A 27,595-nucleotide genomic window follows, 5' to 3' on the forward strand; every position below is an offset into this window, starting at 1 on the left:
ACTATATATGGTTTTATTTTTTTCACAAAATGTAAAACCTAAAGATTCTCTGTAAAAATTGCAAATTCTGCATTTTTCCATGGCAAATGAATTTCTAGGATCCTTGCTTATAAGTTCAGTAGCAGCAAGCCTGGAGAAATAGCTTTTTAGCATTTACTTTTAATACAACTGGGTATTTATATAAGTTCATAGGTATTTTTGGTTGGCTTTTTGTAAGTGGTGTGTGTTGTCCTATTCAAGTGATGGAATAATTATATATTTTAAATTGGTATGCTAGCAGTAATTAGGACAACTAGACCAGTCAAACCCCATTAATTTATAATTGATGATACAGAGGTCAGCAGATTAGGTGACTTTCAAATAGAAGAAAGTGAAAAAGTAGCTATGTTTTATGCGGAGGTAAAATAAGGCTGAGGAGGCATCTGACACTAAGCTGCTATCCCCAGCTTCCAGTTATTGTGCATGGGGCTATAAAGGATGATTTATGAGGGGTGGGATCTGAACCATGATTAGTGAAGTAAAATATAATCCTATAGCCTTACCTCATGAGTATAGATGTTTCAGACACAGTGCTCAAGGCATTGCTCCCAGCAATGCTGACATCTTGATGGGAGTCTTACTAAAGGCAACTGATAGAAATATTGTTTTAATGTAGTTGCTGGTACCATGATAAAGTTGAAGAAGCCCGCTGAATGGAGGGAGATCCCTGTGGAACTCATGCAGATCACTTATACAATGTGACTCACAGCAGTATAATTATGACTTGGGTAAACTTGTGCACAGAGCATTACAGTAGCCAGGGAGGAGTTCAATATCTTTCTAGACCAATACTAACAGCATACAAATGCATTACATCATGTTATGAGATGTCATAGGATATCATTTACATGATATCGTGTGTTTGTGTATATTTTGCAGCTACACTCCAATTCTGACAAAGGTGATGGATCAGTTAAATACATCCTTACTGGAGAAGGTGCTGGAACTATATTTATTATTGATGACACCACGGGAGACATCCATTCAACCAAAAGCCTAGATCGAGAGCAGAAGACACACTATGTGCTGCATGCCCAGGCTATTGACAGACGGACGAACAAGCCACTTGAGCCTGAATCCGAATTCATTATCAAAGTGCAGGACATCAATGACAATGCACCAAAATTTACAGATGGCCCTTACATTGTTACTGTGCCAGAGATGTCTGAAATGGGTAAGGAAAATACGTTCTCCTAAAGCAGTTAACCTTTAACGAGTGAAGCTACTGGTTCCTGTTTCACAGAGTTATGACAAAGCATTTTATTTTTCATTAGTTATACACAAAGACCAACAAAAGCTGGAAGGTGGTAATAACAACAAGGAAGCAAGATTTCAAATTAAACATTACATGTTAGTTTTCTTTATCTGCCTGTCCATAGTACGACATGTACAATACATGATACATGCCAGCAAAAGAGGAAATGCTGTGTTATTCTTCAACAATTACATTTCATCACACTCCTGGGTAACTGGTAATCTGCACTTTGAAAAAAAAATTACCTTCTTCTTACATTACCGTACAATTAGTGTTGACTTCATTTTCAGAGGCATTTATCTGTGAAAATAATCTAAGCAATTTGTGGAGAGATAAAACAAATACAAGTGAAAAGTAAATCTCCAGTTTATTTTAGACCATGGCCTCATGGGTTCATCTTTACTTATATTTTTATCATGTAAGATAAAGTACAGCTCAGTTTTGTATTATCCTATGACAGATTTATGTTAGATATTCATTATAAGCATTGGCTGCTGCTTGATCAGTCCTATATTTAAAGCAGCAGCAACATGCTACCAGTTCCCGTTGCTTATTGCTTCCCCAGAATGATTTAGAACTTATTTTTCTTTTTTCACAGTGCCAGATTTACATCTTTTCTCATGCAGGATAGACAGAACCAAAAAATATTTTTTTAGAAAGCTCAGCTATTGTAAGCAGTTTTCCCCTGAAGTTTGCTGCTTTGTATCATTAACTGGTGAGTGGGAACAGTTACCCACATTAGTTTTAAAAGGAAGTCCAAGACAAATATAACCCTCCCAAATGGAATACATAAAACATAATTTGTACACTTCTCCTAACTACTTTTTTGGGCTGGTCCATACTTGCCGTGAAATTCAGTGGCAGTCGATGGGAGATACACAAGCTACCCTACTAATTCTAAATTCTAATTAGTATGGTGTCCATACTACACTGTGTCAATGGGAAATGCCTTCCCGTCGATGCAGTGTTAATCTTTTTGTGGGGGTGGATTTATTCAGTTGACTTCTGGATTGAGTGAACAAGTCTCCACTTCCACTTAGTCGATCCCGAAGAATCAATCCTGTGGCACCAAATGTGCCACCGTGAGTGAACACATACCCTTTCTCAAATTTGCAGGTGTCTGGCTGAACTTTTGCAAAGTTGAATAAACACCAACAGGAAAAAATATCAGAGTGAACTGAGTTATTGGCCTCTCATAAAAAAGTGATTATTTTGATTGTATGTTTAGGATAGAAAGGCTGGCATGATTGAATCCTGATAGTTTATCATCATTCAATCATACTGAATTATGATGACTGTTCATCATAATGGGTCAGATGCAGCAGAAATTATGAGGGGTGCTTTGTACGAGGTAGGAAATGTTTGTTTTTAACATGATGGTAATTTGTGGGCATTTAAAAGCTTAGCTATGGAGAGCCTGCTTTGGCCTGGGAACCCTTTGCGTTTATTCTCTGGCTCACTGGCATTTAGGATGTACTGTGGGAGATGGGTATCACCTGCCATCATTACTATTAACCAGCTCACCTATAGATCTGTTGGGTGCATCAAGTTTTTGACTCTAACCTTGCTGTGGGAGAGGTCCAGGCACACAGATGGCACCCTCACATTTTCCTTCGTCATATGCATGTAGTAAAATACAGCAGATAACATATTAGCATGGGGGTTGGTTACACCAGTGTTTCCCAATCAGTATGCTGCGGCACAATGGTGTGCTGTCAGGCCTGAGCAGGTGTGCCACAGAATTTTTTGAAAAACTACTTGAAGAGTTCTGGATTGGCTCATGAATTTTCATGAGTTCATTTTGCGACTATATGGTGGTGTGCCTCAAAATAACTCAAGTATCAAGGTATGCCACGGCAGAGAGAAGCTTGGGAACCACTGGGTTACATTATTGTAGGTGGGACCAAACTGCGTTAAATTGTGTTTCTGAAGTATTCAACACCCATCGCCAGGATTGTAGCAGTTTGAAAACATGAGACTGATTCTCTTCTCCCTTACATTGATGTAAAACAGGAATTGCCCCACTGATGTAAATGGACTTACACTGGTGTAAGATAGAGATGAATTAGTCCTATTGATTAAATACAGTTCCTTCTCATCTGCACTGCAAAACCAGATTATTTTAACTCTTTACCTCAGCACAGTAAATGGCATAAGGGAGACAGGTTCTACATCTCTCCCTCCATCTCCTTCCTTTCCCTTACCTCTAATGCTTTTGGCTCCATCCCCCATCTCTCCTCTCCCTACTATTTATTCCTCCTTAGGTAAAGGAATAATCCCCTTGTTAATACCCTCGGTTCTCTTCTCCCCTTTCCTGCTCATTCTCTTTACCCCAGACTCCCTTTCATCCTCAGTATGCCATGGAATCCCCATTTCTATCTGCCTCAGCATCTCTAACCTCCCACCATGTTTATCTTCCCCAGAGTCCCTCATCTATTCCTTAGTTCTCCATTTGTTTTCTCTCCCCAATTCTTTCCCCTTTCTAAAAGTCTCTTTTTAAGCCCCCCTGGGAAGTACCCTTCTTCTCTCTTTCCAATAGCTGAGGGACCTAGCCTTTTGTCAGTCTTCCACTTGGTGTCTTTCTGTCCCCAAGTGTTCTTAATTTCTTCTTTTGGTCTCCTTCTAACTGTTGGTCTCTTTCTTTCCACCACTTCTTAGGGGTCTCTGTTTCTCCCAGCCTTAATCCTGTGATTCTTTCTCTTTCAACAGTCTTTTCTCCATATTTGGAATCTCTCCCCAGCCCCTTTTCCTTCCACTACCCTGCTTTCAGCTTAAAGCACCCTCTATACCTGCTGTCCCAGCTCCAGATATCACCCTCTACCTGCTCTGCACTTGTTATCAGCCACTCTAATTGGCCAGTGTTTGAACTAAGATAGAACTTCAGGATACTGGTAAGATGCTTTCTGATTGGCTAGATATCATTTAAAACAAAAGCTACTTTGCTTATGGTTGTTTTATCTGAATCCATGACTCCTTCATGGATACTGGCTACTTAATCAATTTATTGTCTTCTTTCCTGGAACTGCCAAGATTTTTTCTCCACAAAAAAGGAGAGATCTACATGTTTGTTTTTGTTTTAGTTATTTGAATCCATATCTTTTATGGTCTACCCCAAAAAATATGAATTCTCCCCTAGCCCAATAAAGAAATGTAATCCTTGAAAGTAATGTCTCTAAGAGGCTGTATTTCTGCAAATGGTATTACAATACCAGCAGCAGTTATTCCTTCATGTACAGTATTACTGTCAGGGAATGCTGCTGCCAAGAAAAATATTGTGGACCAGTGTGAAGTCTCTCTGGTTGTCTTTGGTTCTTTGCTGCAATGTCACATCACTACTGCAGAAAAAGCACTGCAGTTTTTGCATGTTTTTTTTTTTAATTTTATTGTTATCTTATAGCTGCTAGTTTGTTCTGTTCCTTGCAACATCTTCAAGTCATCTCTCCATCAGACTACTTGCCAGTTGCTTCTGCTAAATCTGTCTCCAATAAGACAAGTTTCTATGAAAAACCGTCACCAGTCTTATTCCTCCCTTTCTTTAAATTCTGTTCTCTCTGGTAGGATATTACTTTTAATTAAGCTGATGATTCTCTTTTATTTATTATCTACATAGTGAGAAGGCTGGTAGAGAGCAGATCAATGTCCCCAAAGTCAAGAGCACATAATGGAACAGTTTGTACTTGTTCTTATGTGTAGTAGTTTACTTTTTATTGTCCTCTTAGTAGTCACTCAAGGGTAGAGCTTATTTGATTCTTATATAGATAATAGACCTGATTTCATATGAGTATGAATTCCTGGCTTTAGTTAATTCACAGCCATATAACACAAACTGTATATCCTGATAATCAGCTTTTCGGGATTACTCAAACTCATCTGGGCTATTTTAGGACAACATTTTGGGTAATAGATCAGAGTTTTATTTTAACCCAGAACACTGTTAATGCTAAGGTGAAGCTAAGCATCAACCTCCATCTTGTATTGAAAAAAACATTTATGCTTTTTTCTATTGATGGGCTGTATCTGAGATGATTGTTAAAGTATATATTCTAAAAGGCTTCCCTGTGATTCAGAGGAAGTGTAACATCTCACCACTTACTGTAATCAGTCACGATGCTTTCATTGCAGGTTTTGATCATTCCTTTCTTTAACATTTTTTTTTTCCTGTTCACACTTTTTGGTAATCTGGAAAGTCATTGTATATTGTACATGCTTTGTTTTCTTGTCAGTCTTTCCAGTGAGACCTGATCAAAGTCTGTTATTGCTTTTGTAGGTTTTTTCTCTTTCTTTGTCTCCCCCCTTCAAGTGATGGATAGATTTAACCCATTGGATCCACTTTCATAACCAGTTTACCATTTTGCCTTTCAGCTGGTATGCTATAATCAGCTGAACTTCTGACCTTTATGTTAGGGTTTATTTAATAGTTAAAGGTGTTTCACCAGTTGCTATTCTTGTGCTTGTTTTGATATCTGAATTTGTCTTTTGCCATGCAATGTAATTTCATTAGTTCTTGAATTTCATATGACAGTAGATTTGGTGGTAATGGTTTATGAATTTCTCTCCCCCCCCCATCTTTTCTATTATACAGTAATTATGTTCTTTCATCTTGATATGCATCATCTTAGGTCATCTATCAGTTTTGAATGTGCAACCTAGCTGTTGTGTATAGAGTTTGGGGGTTTTCCCTTTTTTGGCTTTCCAACATTGCTTTTCCACACTTCTTTACACAGCAAAGTTCGAAAACCTTTCATGATCATTTATCAATATTTGGATTGTAGCAGCACCCATCTAAGGCCCCAACTCAATCGTGGTAGGGAATTAATAGGACTTGGAGTATTATAGACCACTCCGTCTAACTTCAATACCTGGAAAGATAGTAGAACAAATTATTAAATCATTTTGTAAGCACATGGAGGATAATAGATTTATAAGTAAAGAGCAACATAGATTTTTCAAGAAGAAGTCATGCCAAATGAACATAAGTGCTTTCTTTGACAGAGTTACTGGTATAGTGAATGGGGTGGGGAAAGTATTAAATGGCACATATCTTCATTGTAGTAAGGCTTTTGAAATAGTCCCACATGATATTCTCATAAGCAAACTAAGGGAATCTGTTATAGATGAAATTACTACCAGGTGGGTGCAAAACTGGTTGAAAGACCATACTCAAAGAATAGTTATCAGTAGTTTGCTGTCCAACTGGGGGGACATGTCTAGTCTGTCCTGAGGCTGGAACTACACAAATTTTAATTAATGACTTAGATAATTGAGTGGCGAGCATGCTTATGAAACTCTGGGATGCCACCAAGCTAGGAAGGGCTGCAAGGACTCCCGAGGACAGGATTCAAATTCAAATCAACTTTGAAAAATTGGAGAATTTGTCTGAAATCTACAAGATAAAATTCAGTAAAGAAAAGTGCAAAATACTACACTTAGGAAGGAAAAATCAGATGCACAACTAGAGAAAATGGGGAATAACTGGCGAGGTGATAGCACTGCTGAAAAGGATCTGGAGGTCATAGTGGATCACAAACTGAATATGAGTCAATAATGTGACTCAGTTGTGAAAAAGACTAATATCATTCTGGGGTGTATTAACAGGAGTATCACATGTAAGACAGAGGAGATTATTCTCCCTCTCTGCTCAACGCTGCTGAGACCTTAGCTGGAGTATTGTGTCCAGTTCACAGGACCACACTTTAAGAAAAATGTGGACAAACTAGAAAGAGTCCAAAGGAGACCAGCAAAAATAAAACCTGAAAAGAAAACCTTACCTTTGAGAAAAGGCTAAGAAAAAAACCCCTGGGTATGTTTAGTCTTGAGAAAAGATGACTGAGGAGGTACCTGGTAAGTCTTCAGATATGTTAAGGGCTGTTATAAAGAGGGCTGTGATCAATTGTTCTCTATGTCTACTGAAGATTTCTCAAGTAGTAATAGGCTTAATCTGCAGCAAGGGAGATTTACATTAGCTATTAGGAAAAAACTTTCTAACTCTAAAGGTAATTAAGCACTAGAATAAGTTTCCAGGAGACGTTGTAGATTTCCGATCCTTGGAGATTTTTAAGAACAACAGGTTAGATAAACACCTGTCAGAAATGGTGTGGATATACTTGGTCCCCCGTCAGTGCAGGACATGGACTAGATGACCCCTTGAAGTCCCTCTCAGCCCTACATTTCTATGATTCTTTGAATTACTTCAAAAATTGCTTTTTTAAATATCTAAGACACACAATAAAGCTAAGAAAAAATTAACGAATGAAAAAAGTTCTCATTCTCAGACAACAATACAGTTGGTGAAGCATGGACTATAAAACTTTTCAAGGTTGAGACTAAACATGAGACAGGTTGGCCCCCAAAAGTCCTTTTTTTGGAAATTAATACACTGATAAAAGATTCATAGATTGAAGTGTTCCCATAATTCTATAGCAAGAAGACATCATAGTTTAAAATAATCCGGACTTTTTTATTATTTATTCATGGAGAAAAATAAATATGCATCCATTGTGCTTAATTATTTATTTATGGTTTCATTTTTATTTGCTGTTGAAAAGGAACAAGAAATAAAAACTTAAGACTTTCTAGAATTCATACTCAGGACCTTTATCAGATTACACAGTTGGAGTCCAAGCTTTTTGGCTTTGCTGGAGAAATTACTGTTTTCTTGTGCAGAATGAAATTCAAGTTGTATCTTGTTGGCTGTTGCTGTTTCACAATCCGTGAGAATTCCTTTGAGAGTTCAGACAGTGAGGCAGGTACTCCCAGCCCTCAGAAATCTTCACCTTGTTTTCACTTCTTAAAGTTTTTGTTCAACATTGATCCATCTGAGATTTTAACAATACAGCAAACTACAACAAGTCATGCATACAGATTTGCATTCTCAGCAGACATTTACTTTTTATTAAACTGCCTCATTAAATGTTAAAGGTTTTTCTGCAGAGACACAGACTGAAGTTATCCTCTTCAGCTTTTCCTCTGTAGATAACTTTACAAAATTCTGATTGCAAAAAAAAACAAAACAAAAAAACTAATACATAACTATAGTTCTGATTTCCCAAATGAATTCAGCCTTAATTTTGATAACACAGGAGAAAGAAAAACTCGAGGGCTGACTCTCAATGCATATAGCCATATTTTACTGTTACGTATAAAGTATCAACTAAGTAGAACAAATCCCCAATATATAGTTCTAAAAGTTTCTGGTGGAATAGTTTGGAATGATAATTGTACACTGAACAACCAATGTCTTCACATTTGAAAACAAAACAGAAATAACAGCAAAATTTTCAGTTTTCTTTGTTGTAGACTTTCACTGTAGCTTAGTGAATAAAGTATTTAAGCTACATGTCTGGGGCTGGTGTTCATATCTATTATAAAGCCTTCAGGGAAATTAGATGTATGTTTTTTTACTTTTTCTGTGGTTCATTAACATTACTGGTAGTAATAACAAAGTCCTGTTTTACATATAGCCACATAGTCCATTTGAAGAAACTCTTCACTATAGCAAAAATTGTTGAAGCATGGGCACATTCAGTCCCATAATTTGGCTGTTATATACAGTCAGGTGATGATAGCTCTGAAGGAAACCACAGGAAGGAGTCGTCCTGTCTTCATTGGAACGGTCACCTGAACAATCGCCACATTCTCTGTCTCCCATGCCTAACAAGATAACCAAGAATCAGATACCAGGTTCTTAGAGCTCAATCCTGCAAGCTGATGAACAGTCTGGCCTGCTCCAGTGAAACACTTAAGCATGTGCTTATACTTACACACACAGACTCATAGAAATGTAGGACTGGAAGGAACCTCAAGTGGTCATCTAGTTCAGCCCCCTGCACTGAAGTAGTACCAAGTCTACCCAGATGGTACCTGAAAGATGTTTGTGTAATCTGTTCTAAAAACACCTCCAGTGACAGCAATTCCACAGCCTCCCTTGGTAACCTATTCCATTACTTAACTATCCTTATAGTTAGGAAGTTTTTCCTAATATCTAGCATAATCCTCCCTTGTTGCAACGTAAGCCCATTACCTCTTGTTCTATTTTCAGTGGATATGGAGAGCAATTAATCACCATACATTTTATATCAGTCCTCATCCTATTTGCAGACTGTCCGTCTTTTCTCAAGACTAAACATACCTAGTTTTTAACATTTCCTAGTAGGTCTGGTTTCCTAAACATTTTGTCATTTTTTGTTGCTCTCCTCTGAACTCTCCAATTAGTCCACATATTTCTTATAGTGTGGCACCCGGCACTGGGCACAGTACTCCAGCTGCGGCCTTACAGCAGTGCTGATTGAAGCAGGAAAATTACCCCCCATGTCTTAAATACGACATTCCTGTGAATAAACCCCAGCACATTAGATTTTTTCATAACTTCATCACATTGTCGTCTCATATTCAATTTGTGATCCACTATAACCCCAGATCCTTTTCTGCCATACTATTGTCTAGACAGATATTCTCTATTTTGTGTTTATACATTTGATTTTTCCTTCCTAAGTGTAGTACTTCTCGTTCTTTAATTTCATCTTATTGATTTCAGACCAATTCTCCAATTTATTAAGGTTGTTTTGAATTCTAGTCTTGGCCATTGAAGTGCTTGCAACCCCTTCCAGATTAGTGCAATCCACAAATTTCATAAGTATACTCTCCACTCCATTTTCCAAGTAAAGAATGAAAATATTGAATAGGACCAGGCCCCAGGACAGACCCCTGCAGGACTCCACTGGATACTTTGCCTCCGTTTGACAGCGAACCATTGATAACTATTCTTTGAATATGGCCTTTCAAATAGCTATGCACCAGCCTTATGGGAATTTCATCTAGACCACAGTTCTCTAGTTTGCTTATGAGAATGTCATATAGGACTGTTTCAGAAGCCTTTCTAATATCAAGATATGTTCTGTCTACTGCTTCCCCTCTATCCACCAGGCTAGTAACCCATTAAAGAAGGGAAATAGGTTAGTTTGGTATGATTTCTTCTTGACAAAGCTATGTTGGCTATTACTTTTCAAATTGATTCTTTAACAATTTGTTCCAGTATTTTCCCAAGTATTGAAGATAGGCTGACTGGTATCTAATTTCCTGGGTCCTCTTTATTCCCTTTCCTAAAAATTGCCACATTTGGCCTTTTTCAGTCCCCTGGGACCTCACCCGTCCTCCATTAATTCTCAAAGATAATTGCCAATGGTTCTGAGATTTCTTCTGCTCATTCCTCAAGTACCCCACGGTGAATTTCATCAGGCCCTGCTGACTTAAATACATCAAACATATCTAACTAGACTGTAATCCATTCTTTTCCTATTCTGGCTTGCCTTCCTTTCCCTTTTTGTTAATATTAATTGTGTTAAGAATTTGGTCATAGTTTGCCTTTTTAGTTTAGGTCCTCTTAATTCCTTTTTTCTAAAATATTGGTGCTATGTTTGTCCTTCTCCAGTCCTCTGGGACCTCACCCATGCTTACTATTCTTTATCCTAAACCCCCACCTATTCCCAGGCCTCCACCTTACATACAGAGAGTCACTGAGACTATTCATGTCTGCAAAGTTAAGCACATGCTTAACGTTTTGCTGGATTGGGAAAGAGTGTTCAGCATCTTACAGGATCAAACTCCCAGTCCCCAGATGCCTTCTTACTTGTAGGATAAGGGTACTGAAGTATCAGTCTCTCCCAACAGTGCAGTTTAAGATGTTAGTTGTACTCTATAAACTCTTAAATGGCCTGGGATGGGCTTATCTGAGACCTCTAGTATCCCTATCTTAGATCCTTATAATGGTGCTCAGCAAAGGCACTCAACTTGTCTATTCCTTTCTTTAAAAGAGAAGGTGACTGTGAGAAAGGTGTTTGCAATGAAATAACTTCGGCTTTGGACCTTACTCCACCTATGTTTTCTAAAACAGCCCATATCTGTTGACGTGCAGAGACTGCTCCAAAGCTCATTTGTTTTCCAAGGTTTGGGGAAGGAGTCAGACCAATATGTGTTGTCAGGATAGACAGTTCCTGGTAATTACTGTTTTTGAGGGTAGGATAAGATTACAGTTTTTATTGTATTTTAAATATGTACAGAAGCTCCCTAGATGGGTATGTTCTTTTGGTTAGTATGTAAATTGAAAGAATAAAATCAGTTGGTTCCTGTGTCCTGGCATTGATGGTGGCCCAGATCAAATAAAATAATAATTCAAAATAAAATACTAAATGCATTAATAAAAAGTGTCAGTAAATTAACATGGAAAGTCGGTAGTCAGCAGAGATGTTAAACTGAACTAGGATACAGAGAAGATATGGCTTTTTCATTTTGATGTTTAAATTATTGCTGAATTGAAGTGGGAAAATTAATTCTTGAGATATTTAGGCAAGTTGTAAAACAAGCGTTTGTTGTTAGTTGAAGTTACCTATTATGATTTGCTGAAACTCATATATGAACATTAAGTATGGGCATCACAGTAAAAATAGTCACATAGATTTCAATAACAGTTTAAGGAAACAATGTTTTATTTCTCTTTTCAGTTTATTGTATTTCAAAAATAATTTAGCCAGCTTGAACCTAAAGTAATTGTATGCCAGTGCATCTATTACATTTCTGTATAGATTATTAAAACTTGAATAAAAATAAATGATCAGGTCATTATCAGCTGTTTGATTTATATTTAACTTTTCAAATTAATCAAGATATTCTGAAATTTCACTCTTTCCCATGTATTCAAGTTATTTATATGAGTAGAATTAACATCTACATATGATTCTCAGTCTTTAAGGGTATAGGCTAATCACCAGGTTGGAAGCAGGAAGGAACTTTTTATGTCCAAGATACAACATTACACTACAGCATGGATGCTTCCTCAATCATTTATAGATCCTGGCCATCAAAGACTTACATGCTTACTTGATTTTGACTATGAGTCCCGCTCACTCAAATAGTTCCATTCATAGTGCATGTGTGTCTGCAAGATCAGGACCATAGACCTCAGAGATCACTGCCAGATGTAAGAAAATACTAGAAATGGGCTAATGGTCTATTCCAATATTAATTTCTTATATATCTTCTTATTATCATATTGGCCAGCTCCATTTGTGGAAACATGAAATCTGAGAGTAGATGGGGAAGTGGGATGAAGAAAGAACTTTGCCCTCCTTTCAATAACTGATCTCTTGAAAGTCGTGTTCACATGAGTAAGATTCATAATCAAGTATTTACTGAAGAAATTACAGTAAATTTCAAAGTTTCTTTATTGCAAATGGAGCCATCACAAACCTCTCTGCTGCACTTTATCTACACAGCAATTCACACAGTTTAGTCTCTCTAGAGTACAGTTCATAGCCCTTTTCCACCAATGAGATAATAGAAGTTGCAACTTATAATTTATTAAAAATACCTGTGTTAACCACAGTGAGAAAGCTGCCCCCAGATGTTACAGTTAACTCTGGGATTCAGTCTATGAAATTCTATTGATAGTCTATAGGAAGCAGTTTTAGGTTTAAGTTTTGTTTTCTGAAGTCTTCTGATTTCAAAACTTTGATTGTTTTACACCTTTTATTGATTTCTGGGTCTACACGTGTGTGATTTAAAACAAATATGTGTTTCAAGATTAGTGTTTACAATAAAAGGTGGACTTGTCCTAACACATATAACTTCGGTGTGTTCAAAATCTTGATCTGGATCTAAATTTTGAAATATATTTAAATAATGGACTGAAACAAAACGCCAGATCAAAATACCCATAATTTTTTTCAGTTAGATACTAAGGAAATAAAACCTTAAAAATATGGAAGGATGAAAGAGGGAGACGGAATTCTGCAATTTTAACCCTTCTCTAACTTGAAAGAAGGATTCCTGAAAAAAATACTCAGAAAATTTGGGAAGTGCATTAAAAATTGTATATTCAAGTTTGAGAAGAGATCTAGGACTTTTATCAACTAAACCTTGTTTTCCTGGATCTACAGGTACCTCTGTTCTACAGGTGACAGCTACTGATGCAGATGACCCTACCTATGGGAACAGTGCCCGGATGGTATACAGTATTCTTCAGGGACAGCCATACTTCTCTGTTGACCCTAAAACAGGTGGGCACTTTATATTTTTTATAGTTTGATTCAGCTGATAGCAATCTGGTAATTAACCCAACATATTAAAGATATTTTTCCTCCTATTAAATCCTACTATTGATTTGAACTCCCTTTGAGCTAGGAGATTTGCTGTTTTGTACTATACATTCAAATGAAATGTCTGTGTATAGAATTAATTCCTCAAGGTGTTATGATATGAACCATTCAGCCAGAGAGGAATATCATTCTTTTGTACTTTCAAGTCTAGGCTTAGCAAACCACTCAACAGTGCCTATTAAATTACGATTTTAAATGTTTTGTGTTGCCTGTAGGACAGGTTTAGCAGGATTATTGAATGTGAGCTTCAGCACACATACCGTAATACATAAATGTTTGTATATCTATAACTGCAATATTGTCATTATGCTGAAACTATGTTCTGTATGACTCAAGGAGTCGAATGAGCTGAATGATTAAGCTTAAGCTCTGTGCATCATTTATTCGTTTCCCCCCAAAGTTACATAAAAACATAAATAAATAAGGAATTAAAATTGCTTATTAGAATAAAGAAATGTCTATCAAATGGGGTGTTTAATATTGTTTGAATTATCTGAACCCCATTAACTTGTCTATTGTCTTATGACAGACATTTTGTTTTGTTTAACATGCATTTTTATCTTTAATAATGAGGCTGTTTAATTTAATAGAGCACTCACTTCAGATTAATTTAATAACTGTTGTTTTGTTTTTCCTCCAAAAAGAAATGCTTACTAGTCAGCAAAATTTTGCTATTTATGACAGAAAAAGATTCTGAAACTGTATGACATGAAGTAAATGAAGAGACACTTTTATGCATATATTTTCACATGACGCTTGTAACATGTCCTTGTGTGTGTGTTTATTTCCATATGCCCAACTGCTGGAGAAATAAATTTATTATACAGTGTGGGGCCAGAGTATCTAAATCTGTCCCTTGGTGATTATAAAATGAATTATTTTAATCAGGAACAATGGGTTCTAGTTTTCCCTGACAGGTCTGAAGACAAGAAGGTTGTAGACTAAGATTGAAACATGAGATTTTGTGCTGTGCCTTTAAGTGGTGTAGCACAAACCTCCCAGCAAGGGGAAGTGTTAAGGTGGTGTTATATCATCTTTCCTGGCCCTGAGAGCCAGACAACTACAGGGGCAGAAACAATTCTTGGTGTAATTTAGGCAGCCCTATGTTCAAGGACAGGGCCCAAGCATAATTTTTCTGGGCCCAGCATAAACTTGTAACACAGGCCCCCTCCCATGTTACAAATCTCCAAGATTTGCAAATGTCACAAGGTCTGGACAATAGATACAGGGAAATAAGTTTCTATAAATAGCCTTAGGTATGATCTACAATTTAGCCTCAATTTTTCCTCATGGTAATAGGGGTTACAGCCTGGGGTGGGCCCTCCAGGGCCTGGGCCCCGGTAAATGTGCCCTTTCCCTCCTCCCCGCCATGTGGGGACCCTGTTCAAGGAATCTAAACTATGATGCCTATGGGAAGCAATGCCACCCTGAATCCATTTTTGTGCCTCACATACATTCCCTAGTCTGATTTTTGCGGAGGTAGTGTCTACTCAGTTCCTGTGCTGTTTGAATACAGGAATTTCACAGCCCCTTTTTGCTGCCACAATAAAAGATTAAGCATAAAGCATAAAGATTTTGGAGTGGGAGGAAGAATTCTCCCCCTACATCATTTAATGATGAGCTTGTTAAAACAAGAACACAGTTTGCCAACTTTCATCCAGCAAAACTGTTCCAGGATGCCGAGAAATACATTAATGAGGCTTGTAATATTTTATACTTCAAGCTCCTTATGCAGCTACCATCGGGAGAGTTGCATAAATCTTCTGATTTAGAGTGTTGAGAACAAAATCTATGCAAGATTGAATTCAGATAACTAGATATTTCAATATTGAATTCAGATAACTAGATAAACATACACACAGATATTAGATCCTTTAGAAAGAAAATTGAATTCAGTGTATTTTAAAGGTGATAGCAAAACTGTATTTGATTGGCCAAACATTATGATGTGTTTGATAGGTGATTTTTTTTTTTTTTTTTTTAGAATTGTATTAATGTAGGTCTTCTAGAGTAAACTTATTTTAAGTAGAGTGCATTCAAAAATGATAAAAACTTAAGAAAAAAATGAAAATTCAGAGTTAAGCTTACCCAAATTTTCTCATCCTTGTATCCCACCACACTATGTGCCATCTAAATGATATCAGATCTCACCTGTGATAACTGTAATTCTCATTTTTGCCATCTATATTTCTACTTTATTTTGTCATTCTAAGGGAATATTTGATCTAACTCATTTTGGAAAATGGGGTATTCTGTGGACTGGAGCCACTATGAAGCCAGTGGATGGATCATTGTGGAGATTTGCTTGAGTCTGGATGTTTGAATGTCAGGCCTACCTCAGGGATGAGAATAAGACAGTTGTAGTGGGTCTTTGTACTCAGATAGTGGATGGGAGTAGGTTTTACATTGTTCATTTCTGAAGCCTTGATGAGGATTGACTAGGCCTTATAAACCTTAAGAGGTTTTGAGACTTTATGTAGATGGTAAGATGTGAAAATGCAATGACTTCTTGACTATATTGGAAATATAGGATGGGAGAAGGCTAGGTTTTTATTCCGTATATGGAAGGTAAAAAGTGAGACATTAGTAAAGATGCCTGATGTGGGCAGAGAAAACTGGAGACGGGTATTTGACATGGCAGATAGTTCCTATAACATCAGTTTGATGAGTTTGGTACGATATGATGGGAAAATTCTGATACACTACACCTTTTCCCTCATTTTCCAGTATCATTTTAAGGTGTTTGTAATCTAGATGTAGGCCAGTCTGAGATATAAAAGGTGAGTATGAACTGCCAGTCTTTGTGAAATCTTAACTCTGAACTTCCATATTTTCAAGCATTTCTGTTTTTTTAACTAAACTAGTTTATATTTCCAGAAGTCTTTATCTCTTCAACTCTATCGTAATGAAGATTTTATCTGGGTATTCTCTTAGTTTATAACTTTATATATAAAACAATAATGTACAAAATCTACATGTAGATGGATTTGATATAATTTGGAGGGAGGAAAAAGAGAGAGAGTCTTATAAACTCCTCAGGAGTCCATGCAACATTTATTGAAACTGACAGGGTCCCTGTCACAATTCCTAAAGCTCAGAGCCTTTGGCTAGAGACATCTTAAAACTTTTATAGCTGTCTGTTGTGAATACTGACTTTAAGTCCACTGCTTTTAACTACAGATTGCCTGAACTCAGCGCTATACAATTTACAATTCAGACTCCAGTTCCGGACTTCTCAGAAGCATGGTATCAAAATTACACAAAAATTAAATCATCACACTTTCAAAAGCTGTCAAAGTCTAAGAATAAAACAATAATCACTGAAGAGAAAAAAACAAATTTGAAATCTTTTGATCAATGGTGGGTTTTTTTAAGTTAGTAAACTTTCAAAAATGAAATAGATTTAACATTTTTGAATTCTTATGCATGTCAAATGCCTTGTTTAGCTACCTTCAAATTTAGGGGAGGGGGAGGAGGGAAGAAAAGGAACAATTGTCCCTGGCAGAACATGTGCAAAGTTTTCAGGCAAATAATTGCAAGGTAGAGGGATGTGAAACTCCTGCCATAAGTGGAAACTTAACCATGGCCAATTACTATCTAAGCATAATATAAGGCTGACGGTTTATAAAGTACTTTGAATATAAAAAAGTGTTCTATAAGTATTAATTATTATTTATTTACTTACTATTCTTAGTAGTTCTTCTATGGAAACTGAACTGGTCTCTTTTCTGCCTTGCTTCACATCTTCAGCAAATGTCATCTATGTTCTGAATGTACAATATGTATTACTGGTGCTCATGAAAGAAGCAGAAACTGAAGAGATGTAGAATCATAGAAGATTAGGGTTGGAAGGGATCTCAGGAGGTCATCTAGTCCTACCCCCTGATGTATTTTTAGATACCAGGTTATATTTGCAGAGCTGGCTTGCATCAACTTGATGTGGGACCTGAAGATAGCTGATATTGGGGAAACTCAGTGTGATAGTATTTACTCCCCCATACTATAACTAACCATTATAATATAAATATAAATATAATACAATAAGGTAATTAATTTATCAGTAGACATCATAGAACCAAGGAATCATAGAAGATTAGGATTGGAAGGAACCTCAGGAGATCATCCAGTCCAACCCCCTGCTCAGAGGAGGACAAACCCTCAACTAAATCATCTCAGCCAGGGCTTTCTCAAGCCAGGCCTTTAAAATTTCTAAGGATGGAGAGGTAACCCATTCCTGTGCATCACCATCCTCCTAGTGAAAAAGTTTTTCCTAATATCCAACCTAGACCTCCTCCACTGCATCTTGAGACCACTGCTCCTTGTTCTGTCACCTGCCACTTCTGAGAACAGCCTAGCTCCATCCTTTTTGGAACTCCCTTCAGGTAGTTGAAGGCTGCTATCAAATCCCCCCTCATTCTTCTCTTCTGCAGACTAAATAAGCCTAGTTCCCACAGACTTTCCTCATAAGGCATGTGCTTCAGGCCCATAATCATTTTCGTTTCTTTCCTCTGGAGTCTCTCCAATCTGTCCACATACTTTCTGTAGTGGACACAGTACTCCAGGTGTGGCCTCACCAATGCCCAATAGAGGGGAATAATCACTTCCTTTGATCTGCTGGCAATGCTCCTACTAATGCAGCCTAATATGCTGTTAGACTTCTTGACAACAAGGGGACATATTGACTCTTATCCAGCTTCTTGTGCACTGTAACCCTCAGATTCTTTTCTGCCAAAATGTTGCCAAGACAGTTGGTCCCCAGTCTGTAGCAGTGCCTGGGATTCTTCCATCCTAAGTGCAGGATTTTGCACTCGTCCTTGTTGAACCTCGTCAGATTTCTTTTGGACCAATCCTCCAATTTGTCTAGGTCACTCTGTTTCCTATCCCTACCTTCCAGGGTATCTACCAAGCCCCCTAGCTTACTGTCATCTGTGAACTTGCTGAGGGTGTAAACTATCCCATCATCCAGATCATTAATGAAGATGTTGAACAAAAACAGCCCTAGTACCAACTCCTGGAGCAATCTCTTTGATATCGACTGCAACTTCCAGCTAGACATCGAGCTATTGATCACTATCCGTTGAGCCCAATGATCTAGCCAGCTTTCTAACCACCTTATAGTTCATTCATCCAACTCATACTTCTTCAACTTGTTGGCAAGCATACTATGGGAGACAGTTATGAATTGTTATAGAACAAGTAAATTGACAAATATATTAGGTAAAATGGCATTTTAAAAAATTGAATTTTGCTATTATTATTGTTTTTTTCTATTGTTCATGACAGATAGAGGGTTGAGTTACAAATTTCAGAACTCTAATTTTAGTATTTGGAAGTTTTTGAATACCGTCTTTTGATTTGGAACCATCTCTGCCCTTTAAACTCAACTTCTTTCTTTGTTTATATAAAAATAAGTGTATTAAATCATAATTATGTAAGAGTAGGGTGACCATACTTATATAAGAGTAGGGTGTCCGTTTTGGCTAGGCAGTCCCCTTTTTAAGCCCTGTCCCTTGCTGATCATCAATTGGCAACAGCAAATGGGACAAATGCCCGGTTTTCAAACTGTGGGGCATGGAGGGACATTCAGGGGAGGGAGGGAGCGGTGATTTTTTTGGGAGGGGGAACATCTCCACACACCCCTGTGGACATCCCAAAGCCCCTTCCCCTTGAAGCAGCCTGACTGATGTGTCTTTGCTAAATTCTGCCCCTCCAATCAGAAAGCAATGGGGTGTGAGGTGGTCACGCTGCACCCCAATCAAAGGGCAGTGTTGATGGGATCCTAATTCAAAGTCTTCTTTGGTCTCTGCCTCCTCTTGTGTATTAACTGGTTTCCATGGAGATGGCTGGGCAGCTGAGCCATGGAGCTGTGACTCGTGGGTCCTGGGCCCTGCTGGGCAACCTGGCTGGTATGTGCCTGACTGGGTCCCACAGCGTCTGCTTGTGCCAGGCCACTGAGTGCAGCATGCTCCTCCCCCCCAGACCCTGCCCCGACCTTGTGCCCTCCTCCTCCCCTGAGTGGTCCCCAGAATACCCACCCCAGGCCTCGTGCCCTCCACACCTAAGCAGTCCCCAGAGATCCCACTCTGGCCTTGTGTCCTCCCCCACCATCCCCGGAGCCCTCTCCAACCCTCCACCTTACCCCAACTGGCCTCTTTCCCTCCCTGGTCCTCCTCTAGTCACCCGCTTCTGCCACATCCCAGCCTCCCTCCACCTTTCCAGGGCAGCTATCTGAAGTCTCCTTGGTCCCTGCCGCTACCTGGATCCTCCTTCCTGCCCCTCAGCTATACCAGTCCCTAAAAGGGCATCACACATCTAGTTGGATCATAGTTCAATACCTTCACTTCCTGCCTCTGAGCCCAAAAGTACACTAACTTGCACACTCAGATCCTGCTTTGCTGCCCAGATCCAAGCCTGTACCCATTAGTCTTCCCGCCTTATCCCTTTTCTGCTACTTGGCTCAATTGGGGCATGGAGGAACATTTGGGGGGGGGGGGGGATGGGGTGAGTAGCAAAACCAGATGGCTTGGACCAGCACCATGCATCCCAGTTTAGAGAATATCCTTAGTTTAGAGAATATAGTCATCATATATGAGAAAGTCTAATAAGCTGTAAAGCTCTATAGACTGACTGTACAATGTAGACATCCTGCTGTATTATTGCCTGATCTAAAGCCCATAGAAGTTACTAGGAGTCTTTCCTTGAGCGTATTACTCCATAGATAGTTTTGATGATTCTCTGAATGGTATAAGAAATGTGAAATTGATATGCAGGCAGACTTGATGAACTTCATTAAAAATATTCTGTGCAGTATCCATTAGCAATTTACTGAAACTAGTACAATGGTATAATTTATCTTTTTCACACCAGTAGTGTATCTTATATTTATTAAAAATACTGGAATTTGTGTCATGAAAATCTGACTCCTGCCAATGAGTTGAAATACAGAAATTAGCGTAAGGGGAAAAGCATTTATTCTTCAAGAAATGTCTCTGAACAAGTCATAAAAGTTAAATATTCAAATTACACAGAAAATGTAATTAAAAATGACTATTTGGTTGGAAATGTATGGCAATAATACACCAAAATTTGTAATCATAGTTATTATTGTTTTTAAAAATATTACTTTACAAGCTGACATGGTAAAGCAAAATATTTGTGAAATAATATTTCTGGAAACTAATGTAAACACAGTACGAGAAAAGTGGCTTCATTTTGTTTTTCAAGAATGCAATAAGATTACAATGACTTCAAGCATCCTCATAACAAACCACTCATTTACAACATCTCTGAACTTGTTCTTTTGCTGAGAGCACAATAATAATAATACTAAGATATGCCAACACAACCAAGGGAAATGCACATACTTTGAAGCATAAGGAGGTGTCATGAGTACCAAACTGACATTTATAACATTTTGTCGCTTCTATTTTGTATAGAACAATATCCTTACCTGTAGTTTACAGATGGCATGTAGATTTTGTGGTACCAAAATCTTCAAAGAAGGATTTTACAAAAATGTATATGAAATTCACTTTTTGGGGGAACAAACCAACTGAACACTGTAGGACTTATAAAACTTGTTTCTTTTTTATTTTTGTCATGTTATATCATGCATCATAACAGTAATATGTGATGAAACGTATTAAAATTAATATTTTTATCATGCTATTGCTATACACACATCTATAGCAGAATTCTACAAAGATGTAAGTGCTCACCTCATTTCAGCTCACTTAAAAAGTCAGAGCTAATGGTAATGAGGGTAAAATGTATACAACTCATAATGTGCCCGCATTACCATTAGCTCTGCATTTTAAGTGAGCTGAAATGGGATGAGCACTTAAGTCATGTAGTTTTAGTTGGTGTTACTTTGCTCTTTGTGTGTTTTGATATTTTTAATCACATTGGACAGGATTGTGACTTGTGGGTGAGGGGGTACAGCATCCCTTTGTTCCCCTGCAGAGGTCAGCCACAGAGCACATCACAGTATGGGAAGGGCACAGCATTGTTACTATTGATTTATTATTAATTTGCGGTTCAGTAGCACTTAGGGGGTCCCAATCAGGGCCCCATAGTGTAAAGTGCTGTGCACATACAAGTAGTGGTCAGCAGTCCACCCCGACTGATCTGGGTGACTGGCTTTTATACTCCTCTTCCCGGTTGAGCATGCCCAGCAAAGATGGAGGGAGGGGCATGGCTTCTTCAGTCTGCAATGAGTCCTTAATCCTCGCTATACCAGTGTCGGGCTGATATGCCCCATCATAGTCATATATTGATTTATTTTGCATAAGTATAGTCCTTACTGACAGAAACTAAAGCTAAAACCGAGCTTGTTTGGTAGGGCTACGAATTTATTGTTGGTATGCAAGATGGTTGACATTAGGGTGCTAGCACAGAATTTTGGAGATCTAACTTTATTTCTTTCTTCTGCATCAACTTCTTTTTGTGATCTCGGGTAAGTCATTTCTTTCTGTTTTTCAGTTCCCCATCTATAAAATGGGGATAATAGTACTTTCCTGCTCACAGGGGTGTTGTGAGGATAAGTATATTAAAAAATCTGAGGTGCTCAAATATTAAGGCAATAGGGGCCATATAAGCAACTTAGTTTACTTCCACACTGGAGCAAGGAGGGAACTTTGAATCTTTTACTACTTCCTACTTGGCCTGCTGCAGAGACAGCACAGCTGAGTGATGCCCCTTGAAATGGACTCAGAATAAATTCTTGATCTAGCCCATTATGCTGCCCAGGCTTGACATGACAAAAATCTTTGTAAATCTTTGTTACTCAATATTTAAAGCAGCGGTAATCAATTATTTTTTGTCAAGGTCCAAATTTCTTGGTCAAGGAATAGCTAAGGTCCAGACTTCAGAGAAAATAAATTAAAAAAAATGATGATGATGATGATGATTGATGACGAAGTAAATAAACAAAGCATGCAGCGCCACTTAAGCTAAAACTTACTGTTTGCTTGTGGATGGCCATTTCACATTTTCTCAGGGAGATTTAAGAACTATATTCCATGAAGAGGTTTGACATTTTTTTCTTTAAGGTATCATTGGAAATACTCCCATGGATATTTTTCCTCCTGTTTATACCAATGTCAAATCATTCAGTTTACCGTCAAGGGAATCACTAGAAAGAAAAAGAGAGATATCTTTTACTGGACCAACTTTTCTGTTGGAGAAAGAATCACAAGAAATTGAAGCTCAAAACAAAGTTTAAAAGAATCTTGCCACTTTCTTCTAATTCTACCAGGTATTATTCAATGTAGTGCTTTTACCCTTCAGATCTTACCCTTCAGATTTCAGATGTTTTGTTTTCCTCCTTTCAAGAATTATTTTTTATCCTGGTTTTACCAATGCTACTTGTTAACTAGCAACTAATAATGCCCTAAGTACTATTATTTCCTTTGCATTAGATGTCATGGGAATAATTAAGAGACAAGCTTGAGTCTTTCTTACTATTATCGTAAACTATAAGTATTCACCACAGTCTTTGTTGTACTTCCATTTCTTGTGTTCAGCGCATTTGCACATCATTATTATGTTCCCCAAAGGTACTCAAAGAAAGTAAGGGAAAGATGGTAAGAGAGATGAGGTGTGCATGTGGGAAGATGAAAAACAGAGTGGAAGAAAAATAGCTGGTTGATGCTACTTAACACATTTATTGACACGCTGAGTGCTCCAAAACAAAAGATAGGCATATTTAACACACTAGTTTTGATTAAATAAAGTAGCTTTTGGTGCTCTGTATCTGGTTTTCCTGAGAACTCTATTTTAGCACAACTAAAACTTTCACAGGGTTTCCATACAATTAAAACCCTCAACATTTATTGGGGGTGTTTGTCCACTCTCATGCAAAAAGTACAGGAGAAAGATATGTGTGTTTAAAAAAAAAAAGGTTGGAGAGGCTGACACCTAACCATTAATTTCCAGAACAAAAATGCTCAGGAAGGCTTGTGTATAAAGAAGTGGAAGGTAAAAAACTGTGTAACATGTCCAGAAAGAGCCAGTGAAATGGTCATGCATCCTTCTCCAAAGCAGTCTAAAAAGTTATGCTTAGATGACAACACCACCATAGGTGAACAAGAACCTGATAACAAACTTTTGGATGAAGTTAAGAATTCATGAAGAGGAAGAGAAGGTAGGATGCTAGTTGCACAGTCTAGCATGCTTCAGATCTTGGTAGAAAAAAGGCATTGGACACAGACATGTGTCCCAGTCAGGAAACAGAATGACAGTCATCACCCCCCTAAATGGCTGAACAGCTTTTACCCCAAGTACAGCCAGTGTAATGTTTATTTCAGGAAACAGTTAAAAGGGTCAGTATAAAGGATAACCGAGTCCCCAACTCTCTAAGTTCTTTGCCCTTCTCCAGTGGAAATGGAGGTGGGTGCTGCGAGTGTGATTTTGTTGTTTTTTAAACAAATCTGTATAGCCCAGCAACCTGTTATTCTTATCAATGTACCGACATGATGTCTGCCTACCTGCAGATTGCCAGTCCGCTCCAGTTCACTGCACAGTTTTCTCAAGGCTTCTGGACATTCCATCTAGAGACTCGGACATTCTTACTCTGTAATCGGAACTATTATCCTAAGATGACACTGTCCCAGTCTTCTATGGACATGTTCCTCCCTTTACCTATGATCTGTGGATATATTAATATATCCCTATACTTTTGACACAGGGCCTGAGACAGCTTTACCCTGTGTATTTGTTGTACCCAGGTCTAACGCCTATAATGGGGAAGAAGTGATGTGTGTACTGTAGTAGACAGATTCTGTTCCCTTACCATTACTTCCTGTATCCCTTGTCTTACATGTAAATTGCCCTGTGCACAGCATTGTTGGAGATTTGGCCACTGTATTCTGCATGCTGGGACAGCATAATGGTACTCCAGCTTTTGTTTTTATTATACATGCTTTCTCCAGGCCAATAGTTACTTGCATTTCTTTTCACATGTACTGTCCCCACTTTATTCAGTATGATAGGGACTATTGTTTTTTATTGCCCGAAGCCCTTAAAATACGATACTGGCTGTTATACTAGTTAATGATTTTGGTGTAAGAAAAAACAATTCTGTTTTATCAAGCTGTAAAATGTAGATGTCTGTAAAGTAGGATTATCCTTCCATTCACAGATCTTTCTCTCGGTCTTTCAGTCTTGCTTTTGGCAAGAGAGATATAAGCTTTTTAATTTAAGAGCTTTGTAAACATTGTGAGCTAATATTCCATACAAACACAGTGTAGCAAATTGTATGCATGATAGAAATGTGTTTAACTTCAGGGGGAGAAGAGGAAAAGAAAGACGTTTCTTCCTTAAACCATACATACATCACTGTAACTTTTAGTTCATCTGGGATGTGAGCCAGCACAGTGACTCTAAAGATTAATGCACCAGACTCTTAAACACTCTTCCCCTTAGGACTTGTTCCACATGTTAGAAACACTTTGCAGGTCAAATTTCAGTTCTGTGGAGTTAAGCAATATCTTCATGGCTTTTGATTGTGCTAACAGGTGTCTTCTTCTCGACAATGTTTGTCTCTTTCTTTCTTCTTATTAATTTATTATGAGATAAAGAATGGCCAATAATACATCTAATCCTAAATTCAAAAATTACTGGGACAGTCAGAGGATACTATTCATCTTTTTATTCTGTTTCCATTACTTAAATTGTCTTTAGAAATTGATTAGACAATTTAGATTAAAATATTAGTACAAAAGTATACAATTCTCTTTGTTTACTAGTATACAATAAACTTTTACTCCTCCATCCACAACATACACCTTAGCGTTATTGCTGCTATCATAATACACAGACCACTTTCCACAACCTTAATTTCTCTACCCTTTGCCTTTCTCCACCCAATTACCTAATTAGTTCTTTTCCAATACTAATAGTTATGGTTGTTTGGTGTTGTAGTTGGTTGATCTAGATAAATATATTTTTGGAAAGGTTGTGCGCAGCAGGGAGTTAAACGGGGTTATGGAATACTGGCCTCCCTATAGGGTGCAGAGTTAAGGTCATGGTGTGTGTTCTGTAACGTATGGTAGTTGTAGTAATGGTGGGTGTATGTTTATGGAGGGAGGAGTAGAGGTTATGCATCAGTAGGTGACAACTAGTCATTTCTCTGCTTTTGGGAGTTGTCAGGTGTGCTGTGAGTAGAAAACCTAATTACTTCACAATGAAGTTTGTGTGTATTAATTTCCTAATTTCTTTAATGTTTAATCAGCGTTTGACGTGGTATAAAGGGAAGTGGCAGGTGGACCTGTGGGGTAATAAAAATACAGCTATTGGTGGAGAACATTTTATCTCTCAGCAGCTGCACACAAATCCTCATCTGTTTGCAGCTGTGCATGACTCTTTTGTGAGATAAAATCTGACAAAAATGTAGATTTCCCTGACTCAGAAGGTTGTATGTATCTCCATTAGTCGTGTTTGTATGCACCAGCCCTCACTGTGTGCACAGTGCATATGCTTTCGATTATAACCTGAATAACACCTACAAATGTCTCAACAATTTGCTTTAAACAATCTATTGTGCCAGATTTAGTCAGGCACCACCTCTCTAACAATGTACGTTGTGCATATAGACAATGTTTCTCTAGACATTGGACAAAAATGAAAAGTAGCATTGTGCAAATGAAATTGAAGCTCAGCACAAATGGAAATACTTCCTATTAAATATTTATTAAGAGAAGCCAGACAAAAACTACATAGAAACTTCATAAACACTAACCCTATGTGAAAGTTCACATCAGTTGGCCACCTACTTTTAGAGGAAAAACAGGTGATGATTTCTGTGATGTTTTGGGGATCATCCAGATCAGTGCAAGGTTCTGTCACCACATGCCCTGTAACCCTGGGTGCCTTAATGCTGTACTGCTGTGTCTCATTGCTCTGACACCAGCAGTATTGTGACAGCACAGTGGTATCACCCTGGCTTCCACCAGCTCAGCTACTTCTTTCAGGGTAACCCCCAATAATCTTTCCAATCCTGAGCCTCCCCAAGTCTGTCTTCCCTGCAGTGTCCAGTGTCTCTAACTGGACACTCACAGAGTTAACACCAAATTCTCTGCTTCCATGGGGTCAGTACACACAACACCTTGTTAGCTCAACTGCAATTATACACTCCACCTTATACACAGCTCTGAGATTTGTGATATAGCAAGGGCAGAGGGCAGTAGGAGATTGCGACTATTTGAGTGCCAGGGGCCAAGGCTAAAGGTCCTTTCCCCAGCCTAAGTGGAGGAGCCACTGGACCGAGGACTCAACTGACTTGTGGGACAACAAATGAAAAAACAGGAAGGGGCGTGAGGGTCAAAGGGTCAAACGGAGGTAACCAGAAGGGGACACCAAGCAGAGAACCTCGGACAGCGCCCACTGCTCCCAGAAGGCATCAAGGGAGCCAGTGAACGCCGCCCAGAGGAACTCCACCCAGATGCGTGAACGGACGGTAAAACGGAGATTGACTGGGGTGGCACCCTGCGACTGTGGGGCCTACCTCCTCTCCCTGGTGTTATAGATGGCCATTTTGGCCAGGACCAGGAGAGCAGGTTGACGAGGAGGTTCCGTGACATTGTGGGGCTACAAATGGGGTGCACATATAAAAAAAAAAGTGTGGGGAAAGTGCAGCCAGAACCTCAACAGGAGGTTCTGGAGGAGCTGGAACAGGGGCAGGTGTCGAGGCAAGGGGTGAACCATGGCAGGAACACACCCGTACTCGTGGCTCCATGGAGGAGCCACCAACTGATGTCCCTGGAGGGCTGCAGGGTCAAGGTGGAGTAAAGACTGGCCCACAAGGGGTTCTTGCCCTCTGCTGGTGGCAACAGGTTCTGCCACTTGGTGTCAGGGCGGGGCACGAGGGCGAGGAAGTGAAGGGTGTGGAGCACGAGCACGTATAGATGGGCTCTTGGCGCGGTTCGGAAAAGGACTGGCTGCAGGTCGTGCAGCCAGCTCGAAGTGTGGCAAGAGGGCGGTCGGGGGAGCTCGTGGGGCCAGGGCCCAATGGAAAGCATTGGAGGGCTGGGACGGGGGTGGGGAGTGCCTTCTCGCAGGACACGCTCGAGGTAGACCTGAGCAGCGGGAGGCAAGGCTGCCCTCACCTTCTGGAGTACACGCTGGGGGTTCGAAGGGTGGAGAGCCCATGTGC

The 27,595-nt window shown here is 38.8% G+C and overlaps 1 protein-coding gene across 2 annotated transcripts in view; it reads left to right on the forward strand.

Moving 5' to 3' along the window:
- Positions 1 to 27,595, forward strand: part of CDH18 (cadherin 18) — a 518,716-nt gene that overhangs the window by 332,204 nt on the left and 158,917 nt on the right. Inside the window, exons 1-3 of one of the 2 annotated variants that reach the window (XM_067569753.1) lie at positions 678 to 737; positions 919 to 1,213; positions 13,225 to 13,344. In XM_067569753.1, coding sequence (XP_067425854.1) covers positions 693 to 737; positions 919 to 1,213; positions 13,225 to 13,344 — 460 coding nt within the window. In that variant the 5' untranslated portion in view covers positions 678 to 692. Of the gene's footprint in view, positions 1 to 677; positions 738 to 918; positions 1,214 to 13,224; positions 13,345 to 27,595 lie in introns of those variants that run through there. The other variant, XM_067569768.1, reaches the window with a different exon arrangement.

This window comes from Emydura macquarii, unplaced genomic scaffold (genome assembly GCF_026122565.2).
Source record: "Emydura macquarii macquarii isolate MOO-44397 ecotype Brisbane River unplaced genomic scaffold, CSIRO-AGI_Emac_v2 contig_320, whole genome shotgun sequence".
NCBI lineage: Eukaryota > Metazoa > Chordata > Testudines > Chelidae > Emydura > Emydura macquarii.